We start from the raw sequence: 18,029 nt of genomic DNA on the forward strand, positions 1-18,029 counted from the left end.
TTTGTGGGTTCGAGCCCCATGTCTGGCTCTGTGCTGACAGCTCAGAGTCTGGAGCCTGCTTCGGATTCTGTGTCTCCCGCTCTCTCTGCCCCTCCCCTGCTTGTGCTCTGTCTCTGTCTCTCAAAAATAAAAAAACATTCAAAATTTTAGAAAGAAGTAAAACTGTCTTTATTCACAGACAACATGAGTATCTGTAGAAATCTGATGGAATCTACAAAAAAGGCTACTAGAACTAGTAAATGAATTTATTGGCAAGGTTGTCAGGCTATAAGATCAATATATAAAACTCAATTTGTATTCAATTGTATAATGAAAAATCAGAAATAAAAAATACCATTTATAATGCCATCAAAAATATGAAATATTTAGGAAAAGTCCAACAAAAAGATGTGAAAGACCCAAACACTGAAGAGTATAAAATATGGCTGAGAGGGGCGCCTGGGTGGCACAGTCGGTTAAGCGTCCGACTTCAGCCAGGTCACGATCTCGCAGTCCGTGAGTTCGAGCCCCGCGTCAGGCTCTGGGCTGATGGCTCGGAGCCTGGAGCCTGTTTCCGATTCTGTGTCTCCCTCTCTCTCTGCCCCTCCCCCGTTCATTCTCTGTCTCTCTCTGTCCCAAAAATAAATAAAAACGTTGAAAAAAAAATTAAAATATGGCTGAGAGAAAATTAAAAACCTAAATAAATGGGAGAGATATATCTTGTTCATGGGTCAGAAGACTCATTATTAAGATGCCAATTATTCCCAAATTGATCCATATTAATCCTGACTGAAATTCCAGCATGTTTTTATAGAAATTGTTAAGATAATTTGAAAATTCATATGGAAATCAAAGGGCCTACAAACCCTGTAAAAGAACAAAATTGGAGGACTAAAAACACCAGATTCTAAGAATTATAAAGCTACAGTAACAAAAAGTATGGTATTGGTATAAAAATAGATCAATAGAACAGAATGGAAATCCCACAAATAAATCTAAAAATATATGGGCAACTGACTTTTGTCAAAGGCACAAAAAGAGAAAAGATGACCTTTTCAACAAATGATAAGAAAAACGAACTTGGATCCATACTTTGCACCATATACAAAAATTACCTAATGGATCATAGACCTAAACACAAAACCGAAAACTATGGAAGTTCTAAAAGAAAAAAGAGGAGGAAAATCATTGTGATCTTGTGTTAGACCAAGATGTCTTAGATATGACACCAAAAGCTAAATCCAGAAAAGAACAATGGATAAACCAGACTTCTTCACAATTAAAATTTTCTGCTCTTCTCTAAAGGACACCGCTAAAAGAATGGAAACACAAGCCAAAGACTGGGAGAAAATCCTTGCAAAGCGTAGATCTGGTGAAGGACTTGTATGCAGAATATATAAAGAACTCCCAAAAGTTAGTAATAATAATAATTTTAAAAACCCAAGCAACTCAATGAAAAAAAAAAAAAGGCAAAAGATTTGGACACTTCACCAAAGAAGATATACGAGTGACATATAAACACATGAGAAGATTCAACATAATTTGTCACTTAGGGATATGTAAATTAAAATCACAGTGTGATATTATGCACCTGTTAGAATGGCTAAAATTAAAAAGATTACTCACAGCAGGTATTAGCAACCGGAACTCTCATATACTGGGATGGGAATGAAAAGCGACACGATCATCTTGGAAGAGCTTCCACGTTTAACTGACACACACCTATCACACGGTCTAGGCACTTCCCTTCTCCACTTATTCACAGCAACTTTCTTGGTAGTAGACCCAAGCTAGAAACAACCCAAACATCCATCAGGAGATAAGCAAATAAATTCTGGTATATCCATACAAAGGAATGATGCCTGGAAATAAAAAAGAATGAACTGCTGACACACGACACCATGGATGAGTCTCAAAAGACTTCTGCTGAATGAGAAAGATGGGAGAAAAAGCATACTGTATTTATATAGAGCCCTAGGAAATGCAAACTCCTCTATAGTGACCGAAAGTAGATTGGTGTTTTCTTGGGGATGGTTAGAGGCTGTTGGGCAGAATTCCAAACGACATAGGAAACTCGGGTCGATGGACAGATTCACGGTCTTGATTGTGGTGTTTCACGGTGTATATACCATGGTTCCAGTTTACAAATGTATCTGTACACACAGATGTATGGTTCTTTTAAAAGGCAGCTATGGTAGTGGTTAGAAGAACATGTTTGGGAGTTTTCAGCTGAAAAATACTCTGGTACACACCTGCCAGGGGACCCCCAGCAGGCTACCTCAACCACGGGATACCTCAGTTACCTCCTCTGTAAAAAGGGGCTAATAACAGAACATGCCTCAGAGGATCATATTCAAGAATGAATAGCTAATATGTGGAAAGTGGAACAGCATCTGGAACACTGCAAGTATTCCATGAGTGGCACCCAGCCCCCTTCTCACCGCAGGAGAGGAAACCAAGGCACGAGTGGAGGGAGTAGGGTATGAGGTAATTGTTGTTTTTGTTTGCTTTGCATCCCTTGCTGTGGTTAATTATTCTTTCTACCCCTTCCAAGGGATTCTGGTGGGGCTAAAACTCAGTGTCCAATACCCTTGGAGCATGCAGCCTATAACAGAACCCTGTCTTCCTGGATAGAGTGATGCTCTAAGTATGTGCAAACAGTAATCCAGGCCCATCAGAAACCTTTTCTGGGATTGATCTAAATTGAATATACTGAGGCAAGGAAGGGGAGGTCTTTTTCCTCTAGGCTTTCCAAACTGGCTAACGTAAGCCTAGAGTGATCTGTGGCATGCCCTTACCGCCTCCCTCATAGGAAAGATTTCTGACAATGGGACAGAATGGGATTGAGGGAAGCAAATGGAGAAAGGGAGAATCCTAAGGCTAGCCTTTGAACCCCTGGACCTATCCATACCTGAAGCCGAACCACTCCTTTCGTTGATGACTTACGAACCAGTCAATTCCCCTTGGGACACAAGACAGTTTGACCTATGTTTCTATTTGAAGGAGTCTTAGAGGACAGAGAGGTGAAGTGAGTTGGCAGTAAAATATTGGAGCTGGGAATCCAAAACCAGGTCTCACTGCTACCCAAGCTCAAACTTGATTGCCACTTCCTACCTGTGGGACCAGGGCAGATGCCTGCGATTCAGGATGGAGGGACCGAGCCAATGGGAAACGCTATGGGCTTGTACCACACAGGGGAACAGGGGCCTGAGCTCCCGAAAGCCTGACATGAGACTGAGCTTTGAGGGAAACCACTCAGCTCAACCCATGTAGGGACGATGTCTCACCTAAGGCTCCTAACCCCTTGAAGAGATTCAAGAGACAGGACAACAGGTCAATGGCATATTTATTTACAATCGGACCAAAAAAAGGCATACAGGCATCTTTTAATTAAAAATAATAATGATGATGATTAAAAAAGTCAGAAAAATTGATGATGTTTGAACCTTTTATGAGGAGTCCATTTCCTAATTCCCCCCACCCCCAAAAAAGAGAATCTCTTAGGGAAAAAATCCGAGATTTGAATGAACAAAAGCCTCCATTATCATTCTCTACTGCTTGGGTTCCCTTTTCTCCAACCTGATTCTTGGTGGACACCGTTTGGCGCTACGGAGTCACTGTAAGCAAGGTTGAGAAGTCCACTGGTTTGACTGGTGGAGCTGGTAGGGGCTGCTGGGAGAACCTGGAGTCGGGGTGCAGGGTGTCATGGGGGTGGGGTGTGTTCTGAGCTTAGCCAGCATCCTGAGCTTTGTCTTGTGGTGGGAGTCCCAAAGGGGCTGATGCAAGGGTGAGCGGCTGTTACTTAAACGCTAACCCCAGGGTGGGTTTGGCCTCTTGCAACTTAAGAACAAATGTTTGGTTTGGGACATGCACAGGGTGCACAGGGGGTTGGGTGCTGACAGAGGAGCCAGGCTCGCAAAGCTAGCTCCCTCTAACTTGGCTCTTTGCCTATTCCTGGGAATCGGGGAAAGAGCGACAGAACTGACCTTCCGTCTTCCTTCCCACAAGCAGGTGTCACCCAAGGGGGCAAGAATCAGACGGGAGATGGAGGTGGAGGTGGAGGGGATGGGTCTGGCTGAAAGAGCTGAGCATGAGCACTGAGGCTGGGGGATGTCAGGGATAGAACGCCTCTCTCCCCAGCCACCTAAAGGAGGGCATCTGAGGTCTCCCGGCCTTGTTCTGTGCTGGTAGGGAGAGTGGAGAGGGCCCGCCACCAGCACACTTCGCAAAGAGCAGCAACCCCCCGGGGAAAGAACTGGGGAGCAATCCTGAGGGATGAGGACCCTTGTCCCAGACAGACACGTGGATGCTTGGCTTGACTCTGTAAATACTTGGCCCTGGATCCAGGGTTTCTTGGCACGCACAGTTCACTGCAAGTCTCTTCTCTGGTCCAGCAAACTCCCGCTGCTCTGAGCAGGGGTGAGTCCTGCTGTCCTGGGGCGCTTGGCCCCAAGTACTTCCCGGGGTTTTTCTTGTAGCAATAAGACTTGGTCACCCTGGAGGCCTGGCTGGAAGCCCTGCTTTGGGCAGCCCTGGGAGGAGGCTGGGGGGAGAGAAGAGTGAGGGAGAGGGCTGGTAGAGGCTGGTCGGCACTGAGGATGCACGTCCGGGCTAGAGCTGGGCTTTGTCGCGGCATCAGAGGTGAGGATGGGCCGTGAGAGGCTCAGAAACCTCACCGAAGCCCCAGAAGGCCAGGCGTTTCCTCTTCCAGTTAGTTGTGGGGTGGCCAACAGCCTGAGGAACTGAGGTGGAGACAGTGACCAAACCCAGTGTCTTGGTGATTTATCCATCCTGGATCCTTACGTTAAAAAAACTAAGGAAAAAACCCCCAACCAAAAATAAACCTGAATAAACAGGTCTGAGAGTTCCTGCTGGAGGGAACTTTCGTAGCACTGAAGAAAAAACAACCCACAAAAACCTCATCCCCCACAGAACTGGAATAAATTGATGAAGAAAAGTCCAAGATTTATCTACAGGCCCTCCCGCCCCCCACGCAGCCCCGGGATCCAGGAACACTGTGCCAGGAGTTACATTCCAAACGAGCAGGAGTTATTTTATTTGCGTGCCTGCAGTTCCCCACGCAGAGTGGCTTCCTGTCCGTGGACAGAGTGGGCCCGGCCATGGTCCACCCCCATCAGTCTATCTTCACAGCAGCGTAGATCTTGCGGACAAACATGTAGGCTGCATAGAAGCCAATGGTGCCCGTGAGAAGCCAGAAGGACAGGACCATGAGGGCCGTGTAGCCAAAGTACAGGAGAGAGGGGATGAACTCGACGATGTCCAGCTGGGGCGAGTGGAGAGAGAAGAGAGGGGTGGACACTTAGTGTCAGCCTGCCATGGCCAACCTGGACACCACCCCCCGCCCCCGCCCTTCTCACTGATCTTGTGGTGAAGCGGAGGCCTGGTAGGGGAAGGGGCTTGCTCCGAGTTGGCAGGGAGGGGCAGGCGGAGCTCACAGCCATGGCGAGCCCTCATCGGCAGCAGGGCCTGGATACCGCCTTGAGTGCTCATGACCACCATGGCAGGTTTTTAACCAGCCACAGATGGGGGACAGAGGGGTCCAACACCACCCATGGTTCCACAGCTAGGAAGCAGGAGGAGGTAGAATTTAAGCCTTGGGCTGGAGGGCTGGGGGTGTCCAAGGCCCAATTCCACTATCCTAGGCCATTTCTTGTGCGGGGGGGGGGGGGGGGGGGGGGGGGGGGGGGCGGGCGGGTAGGGGTAGGAATCTTCCTGGAGAAGGGCCTGAGAGCTCATTGGGAGAGAGAGAGGAGCCAGGGCCAGCATGCCTTAGGAATGGCCACAGCTGTGTCACTTCTTCACCCTCCACAGTCCCCAGAACAGCATGGCAACAATCCTGGATGGCTGGAGCAGCAGCCGGGAGGTGGTGGGAGACAGGATTAAAGAGCAGGAGCCACCATTAAGCCAGCCTACAATCCTCTCCTAAGAATGCTTCTGTCACTTTTGTTAACATCTCACAGGGAATTCATCTTGGAGCACGCTGGACTCTCCTGCAGAGTTTAGGGGCCTGGCAGAGATGCCAGAGACCTGTTTGTGGTGGTGTTTGCTGGGCTGGGCAGAGCTAATCTGGAACCTTGGTATCAAGACCTACTCGGCACACCAGGGCCTGAGTGGGGCCTGTGCTGGGGCTCATGGGCAGACACATGGTCACAAATGCCAGGAGCTCGGAAGAAATCAATATATCCTCTAACTGGGGGGTGAAGGCCATGTTTTCAGGCTTAACCCTCCCCAGGTTCATACTTTCTTGTGTCTGGAGATGGGGTGAGGGAGGTAGGGGACAGGACAGTGGTAGGTAAACCCAGTGGCAAAACCAGGAAAGGTCCAAGGCAAATAGGCAAAGCTGGAAAGGCCCCTAGAATTCAGGCCGGCCAAGGCTGTCATTTTACAGACAGGATCTGGGGCTGGGGTGGAGGTTTTTAGAGCAGAGAAGACAGACTGGGGCACAGGGAAGAAGAAAAGGAGATCATGATATGACCCCGGGGGCAGTCTAGGAGGCCCTGTAGCTAGGTTTCATTTGCCCAACACTGTCTCCCATCTTCCATCTTCCCAGTGTTTTGGGGTACCCACTCCTTTACTCTGTGGCCCTGCTGGGGCTGTCAGTTTTAACACAGAACCTAAGCAGGTCGATCAGAGGACGCCATCCCATGGGACCTGAGGAGCAGTGAGGGATGGCATGTAACCCAGGCCAATGAGCATCTTCCCTGGGACTGGTAACTTGACGGTAGAGGAAAGATGTTTTTAGCTCTAGGGCTGCCACTGGCATCTTTCCACTTTGAGGCAAGATCCTGCATGCAGATTAAAGCCAAGAATACACACAGAGCTGAGGAATGGATGTGGAGCACCATTTGAAATGCTGGATCTAACCATGCCTGAAGCTAGAACTCCAGCTTCTCAAATTTCCCACGCTATACCAGTCAATACATTCTCTTTTTGCTTAAGCCAGTTGGAAATGAGTTTTGGTCACTTTCCGCTCAAAAGTTCTGATGAATACGGGCTATAGAGGAGGGAAATTAGATTTCTTCTGGATGATTCTAGGAATAAGAGGATGGCCTGAAGATGGAAGTTACAGGGTGATGGATTCCAGTGGGAATCAAGGAAGACTTTGATAATGACAGGAGCTAACCAAAGAGACTGAGAATGCCAGGAGGGAATGTCTTCTGTCACTGGAGGTGCTAGAGCAGGGGTCAGCAAGCTTTTTCCTCAAAAGCCAGATAATACATAGTTTAGGTTTCGCAGGCCATGTGGCCTCTGTCACAACTACTCAACACTGCCACTATAGTGTGAAAGCAGCCATAGACAATACGTAAGTGAACGAGCATGGCTGTGTTCCAATAAAACTTTATTTACAGAAACAGGCTCACTGGTGCACGCACTATAGTTTGCTGACCCCTGAACTACATGGTTACTTGCTGGGATCTCTGGAAAAGAGGGGCACAGTCGGCAAACCGGAAGCGGGGGTGGAGTACCACAGGATGATCCACACAGTTCTTTCCAACCTGACGATTTGGCCAAAGGGCATGTAAGCCTCCACCAACTGACCTGTGACTCTGGTTTGGGAGGACACCCTGGTCGCAAGCAGAGAGGACTCTGCCTGTTTTTGGATTTTGGAGACCTGAGGCACAGCGGGTGAGGCCGTCTTCGGTGGTAGCCTTGGAAGGGAGGGGTCCACTACAGTAAGCCCAAACTCCTCTCAGTGGGCCATCCATCTGGCTCATGTGTCATGCACAGACCTACCAAAACCACTGTGGCAAATGGGGATCTGCTTGTGTCCTTCCATGCCACTACTGGGTGAACCTGAGTTCCTAAATTTGGGCGCCAAAGCCTATTTCGGAATTTTCTGCTTTTATCCTCATTAACTCTTCTCATCTACCTTCTTTGTTCTTTCATGTTCTTGCTCTTTCTTTCTTAGTTTGAGCTGAGTACCTCATTATCAGTGAATCCAATTTCCTGTGAATAGTGCTGTAGGGTGAGAGATTTCCTTTAAGTTCTGCTTTGGCTGTATCTCACAGGTTTCGCATGCAATATTGTGCCACTTATCCTGAAGGCTTTTGTCTCCCAAACACACAGAACACAGATGCTCTCTGTCCTAAAAGGCAGCATGTTCTAGAACACAATGACTTTGGTTCTTCCCACTGTTGGTGGGAAAGACTCAGACACTTGGGTGTTCCCCCAGCACCCTCGTCTCCACCAACCTGCCCTGAAAGGGCTGGGGGCTCCCTCACACAGGACAGTACCTTGTTAACAAAATAAAAGATGGCATAGACAAGGACGTAGAACGCAGATCCCCCGGAGACCAGGAAATTCCTCCACCACCAGCGGTAATCCTGAGGAGGAAACAGAGCAGAGTTAGTGTCTCTAGGCACAATCTCTCTTCCCCAAGTTTCATGGTTGCCTGAGGGGCTAAAGACCCTAGATAAGAACAGTAATATTTGGGGTAATGGGAATGTTTTCTATTTTGACTGTGATCATGGTTACACAACCATATGCATTTCTAAAAATTCACTGAACTGTAGACTAAAATCGGTGAACTTTATTCTGCATACGTGATACCTCAATTAAAAAAAAAAATCAACAAGGACCACAGCAAAAGAGCAGTAATAACAACTAACATTTCTTGAGCAAATGCTCGCTGCAGGCCAGACACCATTCTAAGTGTTATACATGAATCAGCTCATCTACTCCTTGTAGTAGCTGAGTCAGGCCCTCTTGCTATCCTGTCACATGATGAGGAACAGAAGACACAGAGAGGTTAACCAACTGCCCAACCAGGGCTTCTAATGGAGGAGCCAGGGATTCAGCTCAGGCTGTTTGTCCCAGAGCCCTTCCCAAGGGGCTCCACCAAGAGCTAGTCTGCAGAGGGAGGGAAGGTCGTCCCATCTGCCTCAGCTACTGGAGAAACCACTACTGGAGTGGACTCTGTACTGACAAATCTAAGTGTCCTTCTGTCAAGTCGCAGTGACTACTCCATGTGACTATGCTGTGAGGTAGGGATTCTTAAATCCAGTCTACAGCTGAATAAATGGGGGTTCAGCTAAGTGAAGTGATGTACTTGCCTAAGACCTCATAGCCGAGGAGGGGGGCCCACATGGGAAACCCAGACAGCTTCATGACCCATCCAGTCCAGACCCAGCTTTACTCACCCCCAACTCTTGGCCCCATTCCCCTCACCTCTGCACAGAGCTGGAAGTACACCATGACGATGCTGATTTGCGAACACGACACCACCAGGATGATGAAGACAAGGAACAGGAAGCCAAAAAGGTAATAGAACTGATTCTCCCAGATTGCCTGTGGACACATCACAGCTGGCCTTCAGCTAGCCTGCCTCCACCCAGCGACCCCTTCCCTTGGCACATACTGCCTGTTCTCGAAAAGCCACCCCTCAGTTCCAACTGGCACACCACCTGCCATCAGGACAGGAATGGAGACACCATCATGATACCATTGGGGCCTGTAGGCCTCGCATGTGGGTCTGACTGGCCCTTCCTCCCTGGAGCACAGGGGGAGCCAGGCTGTTCTCAGGGAGGAGCTGTGGCATGGCTGATCCTGCAATGGGTGGGCCCCAGCCTGAACTTGACAACTTGTGGAAAATAATGAATCCCACCCAAATCAAAATTACACAGCAGCCACCACCTCTTACGGGCAGCCTACTGTGTGCCAGACAAGGTGCTACATGCTTTATGTGCATCTCCAGATATAAGCCTATGAAAGCGTGGCCATTCATGGATGAGGAAGTCAAGGCTCAGAGAGGCTGGCGATTGGCCCAGGGTCACACAAAAAGAGTAAGGTACCCCCTCTGGGGGGCAGCCAACCCATCCTCTGACCCTTTTCCTAGGCAGGGCTAGGTGGGCAAGGGGGTCTCAGCAGGGAGGGGCTGGACCATTCCAGAGCAGCAGATGCTGGGCCAGTATATCAGCAGGGAGGGGCTGGACCACTCCAGGGCAGCGGATGCTGGCCCAGTATAGATTTGGTGCAAGGCACTCTAGGTACAGAGTGCCGAGCTGGCTCAGCCAGGTGCAGATGGCTCTAAAGAGCCCTTCTGCCAACTTCCATCTTGGCAAGCCTGGGCAGGAGTCACATCATCCCAACAGCTACTACTTAACAAGCTCTGCTTGAGTGCCAAGCCCTGTGCCTTTTATAGACATTGTCACATTCTAGCCTCACAACAATCCTGAGAATTAGGAATCACTCCCCCGCTTTCCTGAGAGTTCAGAGTGTAACAGGTAAAAAGATGTATAGGGACCTGGAAATCAAATCAGATGCCATGATGTTAGTCATGGTGGAGACTGGCTGCCATATTACTGACACAGCGTCTATTTACTGAGCACTTCCCACACACCAGACCCCATATACGATGGCCTATCTCATTTATCCTTCCAAGCCATCTGAGGGGCAGGAGTGGACACCCTGAGAGCATAAATGGGCCTGTCTGAAATCTCTCAGGTGGTAAGAGGCAGAGCACATAAGTGGAGGGACAGGGACGAGGCTAGTAGGGGTGAAGGTTGTGTGTGGAGGGGCGGGGGAGCACCCTACCAACCTCCTGGGGCTGACCTAGCCCTGGGGAGAAGCAGTACTCACACTGAAAATGAAGAAGAGCTCGATGAACATGGCGCCGAAGGGCAGGATCCCAGCCATGAGAATGCTACGGTAGAAGGGGAGGGTTAACACCGCTAGGAGAGCCGGGCCACTGGGCATCCAGGCTCCTCCCAGGTAGCATGAGGGATGGTGCTCACACAGGTGTGGTGGTTCTAATTCTCTGGCATACTTTTTGGACCATGACAGCCTCCTGAGAGAGAGGCAAGCTGGGCATCAATCTTCTCATTTTATAGATGGGGAAAGTGAGGTATAGAGAGGTGGCATAACTTGCCTAGATCTAAGTGATGGTCTTCCCCTGTCTCATCTGCACTTTTCCATCCCTCCCTTCCCTATCCTGGGGGTTCTTAGGCCAACACCAAGTCTGGTTACAACTTGGTCTCCTTAATGTGGCGTCGATTTAAGCTTTCACGAAGTCTACGAGAGCCTGTTGGAGCTGCAAAATGCCAGGCACAACATCCCAGGGGAGGGTACCCTGTTCCACGTTCTAAGGAAATGGCTCAGGGCAGTGTCCGCCTTGCCCACTCTAGAATTCCCTGGCCTCACCCCTGCCAGAGACTCACCCAACAAATCGGTTCATGTACCACCGCTGTTCGGGGATCTGCCGGGGAATCTGGTTGGTGCGCACAGGGTTGTCATATGGCTGCTTGCGGAAGCCGAAGTAGTAGCCCAGGTAGACAAGGGGCAGGGAGATCCCGAACCACATGCACAGCAGGGCCACCATGGTAGGGAAGGGTACCTGCGGGCACAGCACTGTGAGGCCCCACAAGGCCCTGAAGCTCAGGCCAGGGGCTATGCAGGGAGGAGGGGGACCTAATGGGTCCCACGGAAGGAAGGCCACCACGACGGAGAAGATCCTGCAGACACATCCCCCACAAGGCTCCTGGCCAGAACCTCCTGGGGCTGATCCAGCCCTGAGGAAACATGGAGGGCAGCTTGAGGACCTTAAAGAAGGAGCCCCGGCATCCCAGAGGGGCTCGTCATCCAGGGAGGAGGCAGGAAGCAAGAACATAATGGGGTGGTGAAGAGGCCAGGATGAAGAATTACATGGTATGTTAACCGAAGACAAAAGGGGAAAAAAAAAAGTGCACAAATTGTGTGTTCCCAATTTTGTTAAAATGAAACACCGTTAATACACTATGAAGCCAAAAAAGCAGGTTATAAAACTGTATGTATAGGACTCCATTTTAATAGAAACATCCCAGTACTTATATGTATATGTGCCTACAGAGGCCTATGCTGAAAAGTTGAGTACTTCCTCAGATGGGATGTAGGGATTATAAGTGATTTTTCATTTTCTTCTTTATCCTGTTCTACACAGTATTATGTTGTTACAAGAGTCATGCAAACTGGAAGAAGTGAATTAATATACACAAAGTGTTGAGAACAGTACTTATCCCAATGTAAGCACAATATAAATGCCTGCTGTTACATTGCAATTTTAAAGTTATATCATTCTATTTTAAATATAGCTGAAAAAACTGCAAAAATATACTACAACTTCTCTGTACTTTCCAAAATTTCTACAATGAGTATTTATAATGAGCAGTTGGTAACTAACTGGGAGGAAAATGTTGAAAGAGAGAAGGAACACAGGTATAAAAGAGGAAGTGAGAGGATGAACATGACTCTGTCTTTCCTGAGGGCGGCTTCCCCAACCGCTGCAGAGAAGCCAGTCCACCGGCACCCCGGACTCCCAGCCTCACCCAAGGACCTCTGATCAATGGGCACCTGCAGGTGGAGGGGAGGCGGCTCTCACCACTGAGGCCAGGATGGCAAATGCCTGCCCTCCCCCTCCACTGCAATCCTGCCACAGGATCAAAACCCACCCCCAGCTGAGTCTGCAATCCTACTCCATGAGTCCCGCGCAAGTTACTACCAATGGCCGGGGCTGGCAGGGTCCCCGCTCTGAGGGCAGGACAACCCGCGGGGGCTGGTGTTGCGGGACAGGGACAGGTGGAGAGCCTTGTTTGGGATACTGACCTAATAAACCCACAGCAGGCAACGTTCCCTTGGCCGAGGCAACGGGAGATTCCCCAGCTGGCCCCTGGACTGTGGAAATCTCCCTTTAGAGAAGTGAGCTCTGGCCAGCTGTCTGCAAGAGCCCACAAGAAGGCCAGGGCTGGAGTATGGGCAGCCGGATGGGCAGGGCTGGGGAAACCCCAGCTCGTCCACAGCCCCTGGGACTGGGAACAGAATGCTGGGGACTCAGAAAAGGGAAGGGAACAGCAGGAAGTGACCTGTGGGAGTGGGACCGAGCATAGCCGGCCCTCCCTTACTTACTGCTCCTGATGAGTGCTTTCCCCAGATGAAGCAATTCAAAACGAAGCAGATGCCAAAAACCACACCAGGGTACAGCGTTGCCGTCTGGAAGCAAGGGAGACCAAGTTGGGGGTTGCAACTAGGGGCTGCCACCCGTTCCAGTGGGGTCCCCAGACTAGAGGCCCTCAACCCTCCTTGTCCCTCAGGACCCAGCTCAAGGACCATTCCTTCCAGAAAACATTCCCTCAACTGCCCTTCCCCTGCCCTCATCCCAGTCTGTGAATATGTATTGTTACCTGGTCAATGTCTGCCTATCCCCGAGACTGGAAGCTCCTCAGGAGCTCCCCCTGCCCACTGAGCTGCTCCCAATCCTTAGAACACAGTAGCTGCTCAATACACATTTGCTGAACAGGAATGGCAGCTCCCTAGTTGCAATGAATGCAACTCCCTAGGAATGAATGAATAAAACTTCTATAAAACACCTATGTCCGGGCCTCACCCAAACAGCCTAGAGTGGTGGATAAGCTTTGAATCTTAGGGGCGGTGGGTGCTGGCCTCACAACACATCCTCTCACCTACTCCTCACCACATGCCTGCCTCGATGGATAATTAGCATTACCCTTTTTAAAGAAGAGGGCACTGAGGCCCAGCAATGTTAAATACACACCCTGACTCCACACAGCTAAGGGTGGATCAGAGGCTCAAACACAAGCAGTATAACCTGAGTCCCAGCTCCTGACCCACTGCGTTGTAGACCATCCACTCAGATCTCTTGGACTGGGGCCCAGGCAAACAGAACCAAAGCCCTGGGCCTACAGGAGCCTTCTTCACTGCTGTGGCCGCCCAAGTACCCAGAAGGGCCACTGACCACATTGCCTGAGGCCCCCTGCAATCCGGCACTCAACCTCCAATGCCAATTTCATCTTAGGCCCATAGCCTCACTTCCCCGCCCTCCACAACGGGTCACTGCCCTTGTGCTGTTATGCAAGCAGAGTTATCAACATCTCAGGGTATCTGCCTCCTGAGTGCTAATGCCGTGCCAAGGGCCTTCCATTCAGTTTCTCTATCCACACAACAACTCTGAGGGGTAGGTGCAACCATCCGCCACCGGAGATGGGGAAAGAGAAAGGACAGAGCCAGGACTGGGAACTAGGAGATTCCAGAACCCCAGACCACCCTGCTGGCTGCTTCCGCCCATCTGAAACCTTCCTCAAGGCCCACTTCAAATGCCATTTCCTCCCTTGTTGCGTGTTCCTGCTTCATACCACTGTGCAGCAGGGCATTCATCTGCCCTCCTGGCCGAAATTTACAGAATGGGCACTGTGCTAGGTACCAGGGGCGAGAACAGGAAGGTTCCAGCGAGGCAGACAGACCCGTAAATGGAGAACTAGCTCCATGGCACTATTTGTAGGCATGAGGCTCTGCCCAGGCTCCTCTGGGGTGTCAAGGAGGACACAGAGGTCAGAATGGAGGAGGAGGCTTCTAGAGGGTGACACTGGAGCTAGACCTTATGGATGAGGTGGGAGGAGAGAGGGGGTGGTTGGCCAGGCACAGGGGAAGACAGGCTGGAGAAGGGCAGATGAGTATCTGCACTGCTGTGGGCCACAGCACATGTTCACCTGTGGGCAGAGGCAGAGCCCCAGGGAAGGGTCATCTCTTGCAGGGACACCAGGAGCGCCTAAGATAGTCAAGGGTCCGGGCGTGAGGTAAAGATGTCCTAAACCTGGGCAAGAGTTCTAGAGCCAGAGCTGGAGCTGGGAGGGAATTCACAGACTGTCTGGCAGGAAAACTCTCAACACTTGTTGCCCGAGAGAAGGTGGGCAGGAGGCAGCAGGAGGCTGGGAAGCAACGCAACAGTCTGGCCTGGGGATTCAGGTGAATGATGGTGCCCTCAGACGCAAGGCCCAGGTGTGGAGCAGAGAGGCTGGGTTTGGTGTGGGACTGGCTAAGGGAGGTCCTGGGGGTGCTGTGGGAGGAAGAGCCGCACCAGGGGAGGTGGGGTGGGGTTCCACGCCTCCATAGGTCCTAAGTTCTTGGCACACCGTGGCCTGAGAAAAATACTCAATGCATCAAGAATTTAGGACCTTTCTTTGATCCTTCTAGAACAGTCCCCTTCACAGCTCTTCTACAGGGAGGGCTTAATTTGTGCCAGGGGTGTCGCAGCTAGAGCTCCCCTGGGGCTTGAGAGAGAGAGAGAGAGAGAGAGAGAGAGAGAGAAGGGTTTCAGAAAGCTGGGACCACAAGCTTCTCTGAGTTTGGCACCAGGGAGTTCCTGGGTCCTGGAGGGCCTCACTTGTCTGGGAGAGGGGGCTCAGGGCTCCCTGAGAGGTAGGGTCAAGTCCCAGGCATCCTCCTGGGTTTCTATGGTCTTTTCTGTTGCCAAGAACTGTCCTCACCACCAGGAAGACAGAGAAGGGCAGGACCTGTTCTCCCCGAAGAGGAAATGGAGACAACAAAGTCCAGAAGATAGGCTGGAAGCACCACGGCCAGGCCTCTTTTACCCCTGGCGGGTACTTGTCTTTGCTCCATGGCGCAGGATGTTCTCTCAGCAGCCCTGGTGGTCAGTTTCTGGCCTTAAACTTTGACACCTAGGCTTGGTGCCCAAATCCTGTTATTCTGAATTTTCTATTTCTTCTCTTGTTTGAGCCATCAGACAGTGTAAGCTAAAAATCACCTCAATTCAATCCTCTCTTACAGATGCAGAAAAAGGCCCTTGGAGGCCTCAAGGTGCCTGTGGTGACAGCCCAGTGTTCCTGACCCTCAGGTGAGTACCCCCCGCCCCAACTCTATCACTCTGCTGCTCTGCCTCTGGTCCTAACCCCCACCACAGACTGCCTACACTGCTGAGGAGCCTAGGAAGAAGCTTCTTGGCTCCACACCAACACTGGCAGGAGGTTAGGACACTTACACAGAAGGCTCCTTTCTTCCACCGATGGCCTTTTAGAGTGCGGTACAGACGGCCAGCAGAAAATCCACCAAACACCCTGCAGGGAAATGGGAGGGATACACACCAATGGGATTTGCTGGCTGAAGGGCAGGCAGCCTATGCCAGCCCCAGAGCCTGCTCAGACACACCTACCCCATGAACATGAAGAGGAAGCAGGCCGTGGTCATGAGAGCTCCCCGGCTGGAGGGCGACAGCATCCCGAGCATGGCCACGACTGTGGAGGGAGTGGGGGAAGAGAGAGAGTCAGGGTGGCTGATGGCCATGGTCCCAGGCCCCAGCCCCCATCCCAGGATAGCACACAGGGCCCGGGGCAGATGAGGCTAAATGAGTCTCCCTTCTCCCTTGGCCTTCCTGACAGCATACTCCCTTCCTCTCTGCAGGGCTTGAAGACCGGTCTCAGCTGCGATGCAGAGGGGCACAGTGGCACTGGACCTTGGCTGGACACATCTTAACTGTGGCTTCCAGCCCACAGAGCACTTGCAACCAGCCAGGCACTGAGCTGACAGACAGCATTATGAACGCCAGCTCACTGAATCTACCCTATCAGCCCTCCAAGGTAGAGGCTGGTTATCCATTTCTCAAATGAGAAAACACGTTCGCAGAGGTTAAGTGACTTATCCAAAGTTACAAAGATTAAAGGCATGAGGCTGAGATACAAATTTAGGCAGATCAGTTGCTGAGAGATTAGATCTTAAAAGTTCTCATCAAAGAAAAAAAATTATGTACCTACGTGGGGTGATGAACATTAACAAAATGTACTGTCGTGATCATTTCACAATCTATACATATATCAAGTTGTTGTGTTGTCTAACTTAAACTTACACAGTGTTATACGTCAAAAAATAGTTAAAATGGAAAAAAAAATTTAGGCAGACTGACTTAAGAACCGTCTATAATTACCATATATTAGGGTTTTTTGGGCTGTTCTCTGAGAAAAGACCTGATTTCGTTCCCAATGCCATTGCTGACTTGTGTTAGTCACTAAGGCCTGACTATAGAGAGAGGCCGATGTCACAGCACTGATGTGCGGCTTCACTGATGGAGTGGGCGTGGTAGGCTATCAATAGTGCTGGAAAACTCTGAGGGGCATCACACCACCAGAGCCTGGTGCTGAGAGGACCCAGCCTTCCCACTGGGATGGCTGACTCTGTCTGGCCCTGTGTTGCTGACATGCCCCCCTTCTCCACTCCTCTCTCAGACTCAGGCCTGTGCTCCTCTGGTGACAGGACCCCACACCCAGCCCCACCAGGCCCACTCACAGATGACTATGAGGATCATACAGAAGAGCTGAATGCCTGAGCCCAGGAGGGAGCTGAGGATCATGGGGTACTGGGGGGGCCTGAAGACATCACCATGAACCAGCTTCCACCCAGACTCTTCCATGGTGTCTTCCTGCAGGAAAGGGTAAGAGAATGAGGCTGCTTCCTGGGCTTCAGAGGAGGCAGCTCCTGCAGGGACCATCCCCAAGGACCCATGCCACCTGACTAGGGCTGAGGGTCCCTCAGGTATCAACCAGCCTCCACTCTGACAGGGGTGTAAGCAAATGAAATAGCGCTTCCCAGAGAACTGTCACATGGAAAAGGAGGGCACAAATATGAGGCTGACAGCTACATAAAAGGCAAACCTCCTCTCCAAATTCCACATGCCTGGGGCATGAAAAAATAATTTAAACATCAACACAATGAAATGTTAACTCTGAGGGGTTTTGGGTGGTGAGATTTAGAAGCAATTTTTTTTTTTAGCTTTTTTTTAATGTTTATTTTTGAGAGAGAGTGTGTGAGCGGGGGGTGGGGGTGGGGGTTTCAGGGAGAGAGAGGGAGACACAGAATCCGAAGCAGGCTTTAGGCTCTGAGCTGTCAACACAGAGCCTGATGCGGGGCTTGAACCCATGAACCGTGAGATCATAACTGGAGCCGAAGTCAGATGCTTAACTGACTGAGCCACCCAGGTGCCCCACCCCCCCACCGCCAGCTTTTTTTACCTGATTATAAAATAAGTATGTGTGGGGCGCCTGAATGGCTCAGTTGGTTAAGTATCCAACTCTTGATTTCGGCTCAGGTCATGATCTCACAGTTCACTGAGTTAAGCCCCACATCGGGCTCTGCACTAATAATGTAGAGAGCCTGCTTGGGATTCTCATTCTCTCTCTCTCTCTCTCTCCCTCTCCCTCTCCCTCCCTCCCTCCCTCCTCAGCTGACACATGCGCATGCTGTCTCTCACTCACTCA

At 50.4% G+C, this 18,029-nt stretch overlaps 1 protein-coding gene and 1 long non-coding RNA gene across 5 annotated transcripts in view; one reads left to right on the forward strand and one right to left on the reverse strand.

The window, feature by feature from the left end:
* Positions 1-3,307: 3,307 nt before the first annotated feature.
* Positions 3,308-18,029, reverse strand: part of TM9SF4 (transmembrane 9 superfamily member 4) — a 52,739-nt gene continuing 38,017 nt past the window's right edge. For all 4 annotated transcript variants that reach the window (XM_003983630.6, XM_045053769.1, XM_019826667.2 and 1 more), the window contains 9 exons: positions 17,062-17,194; positions 15,935-16,016; positions 15,764-15,839; positions 12,877-12,960; positions 11,157-11,332; positions 10,579-10,642; positions 9,169-9,288; positions 8,235-8,324; positions 3,308-5,263 (listed from right to left, as the gene is read on the reverse strand). In XM_003983630.6, the coding sequence (XP_003983679.2) occupies positions 5,114-5,263; positions 8,235-8,324; positions 9,169-9,288; positions 10,579-10,642; positions 11,157-11,332; positions 12,877-12,960; positions 15,764-15,839; positions 15,935-16,016; positions 17,062-17,194 (975 nt within the window). In that variant the 3' untranslated portion in view covers positions 3,308-5,113. The remainder of the gene's footprint in view (positions 5,264-8,234; positions 8,325-9,168; positions 9,289-10,578; positions 10,643-11,156; positions 11,333-12,876; positions 12,961-15,763; positions 15,840-15,934; positions 16,017-17,061; positions 17,195-18,029) is intronic.
* On the forward strand, positions 15,479-17,137 carry LOC123384332. The gene is made up of 3 exons (XR_006595253.1): positions 15,479-15,619; positions 16,183-16,358; positions 17,001-17,137. It is a non-coding gene; the product is annotated as an uncharacterized LOC123384332 (long non-coding RNA).

This window comes from Felis catus, chromosome A3 (genome assembly GCF_018350175.1).
Source record: "Felis catus isolate Fca126 chromosome A3, F.catus_Fca126_mat1.0, whole genome shotgun sequence".
Taxonomy (NCBI): domain Eukaryota; kingdom Metazoa; phylum Chordata; class Mammalia; order Carnivora; family Felidae; genus Felis; species Felis catus.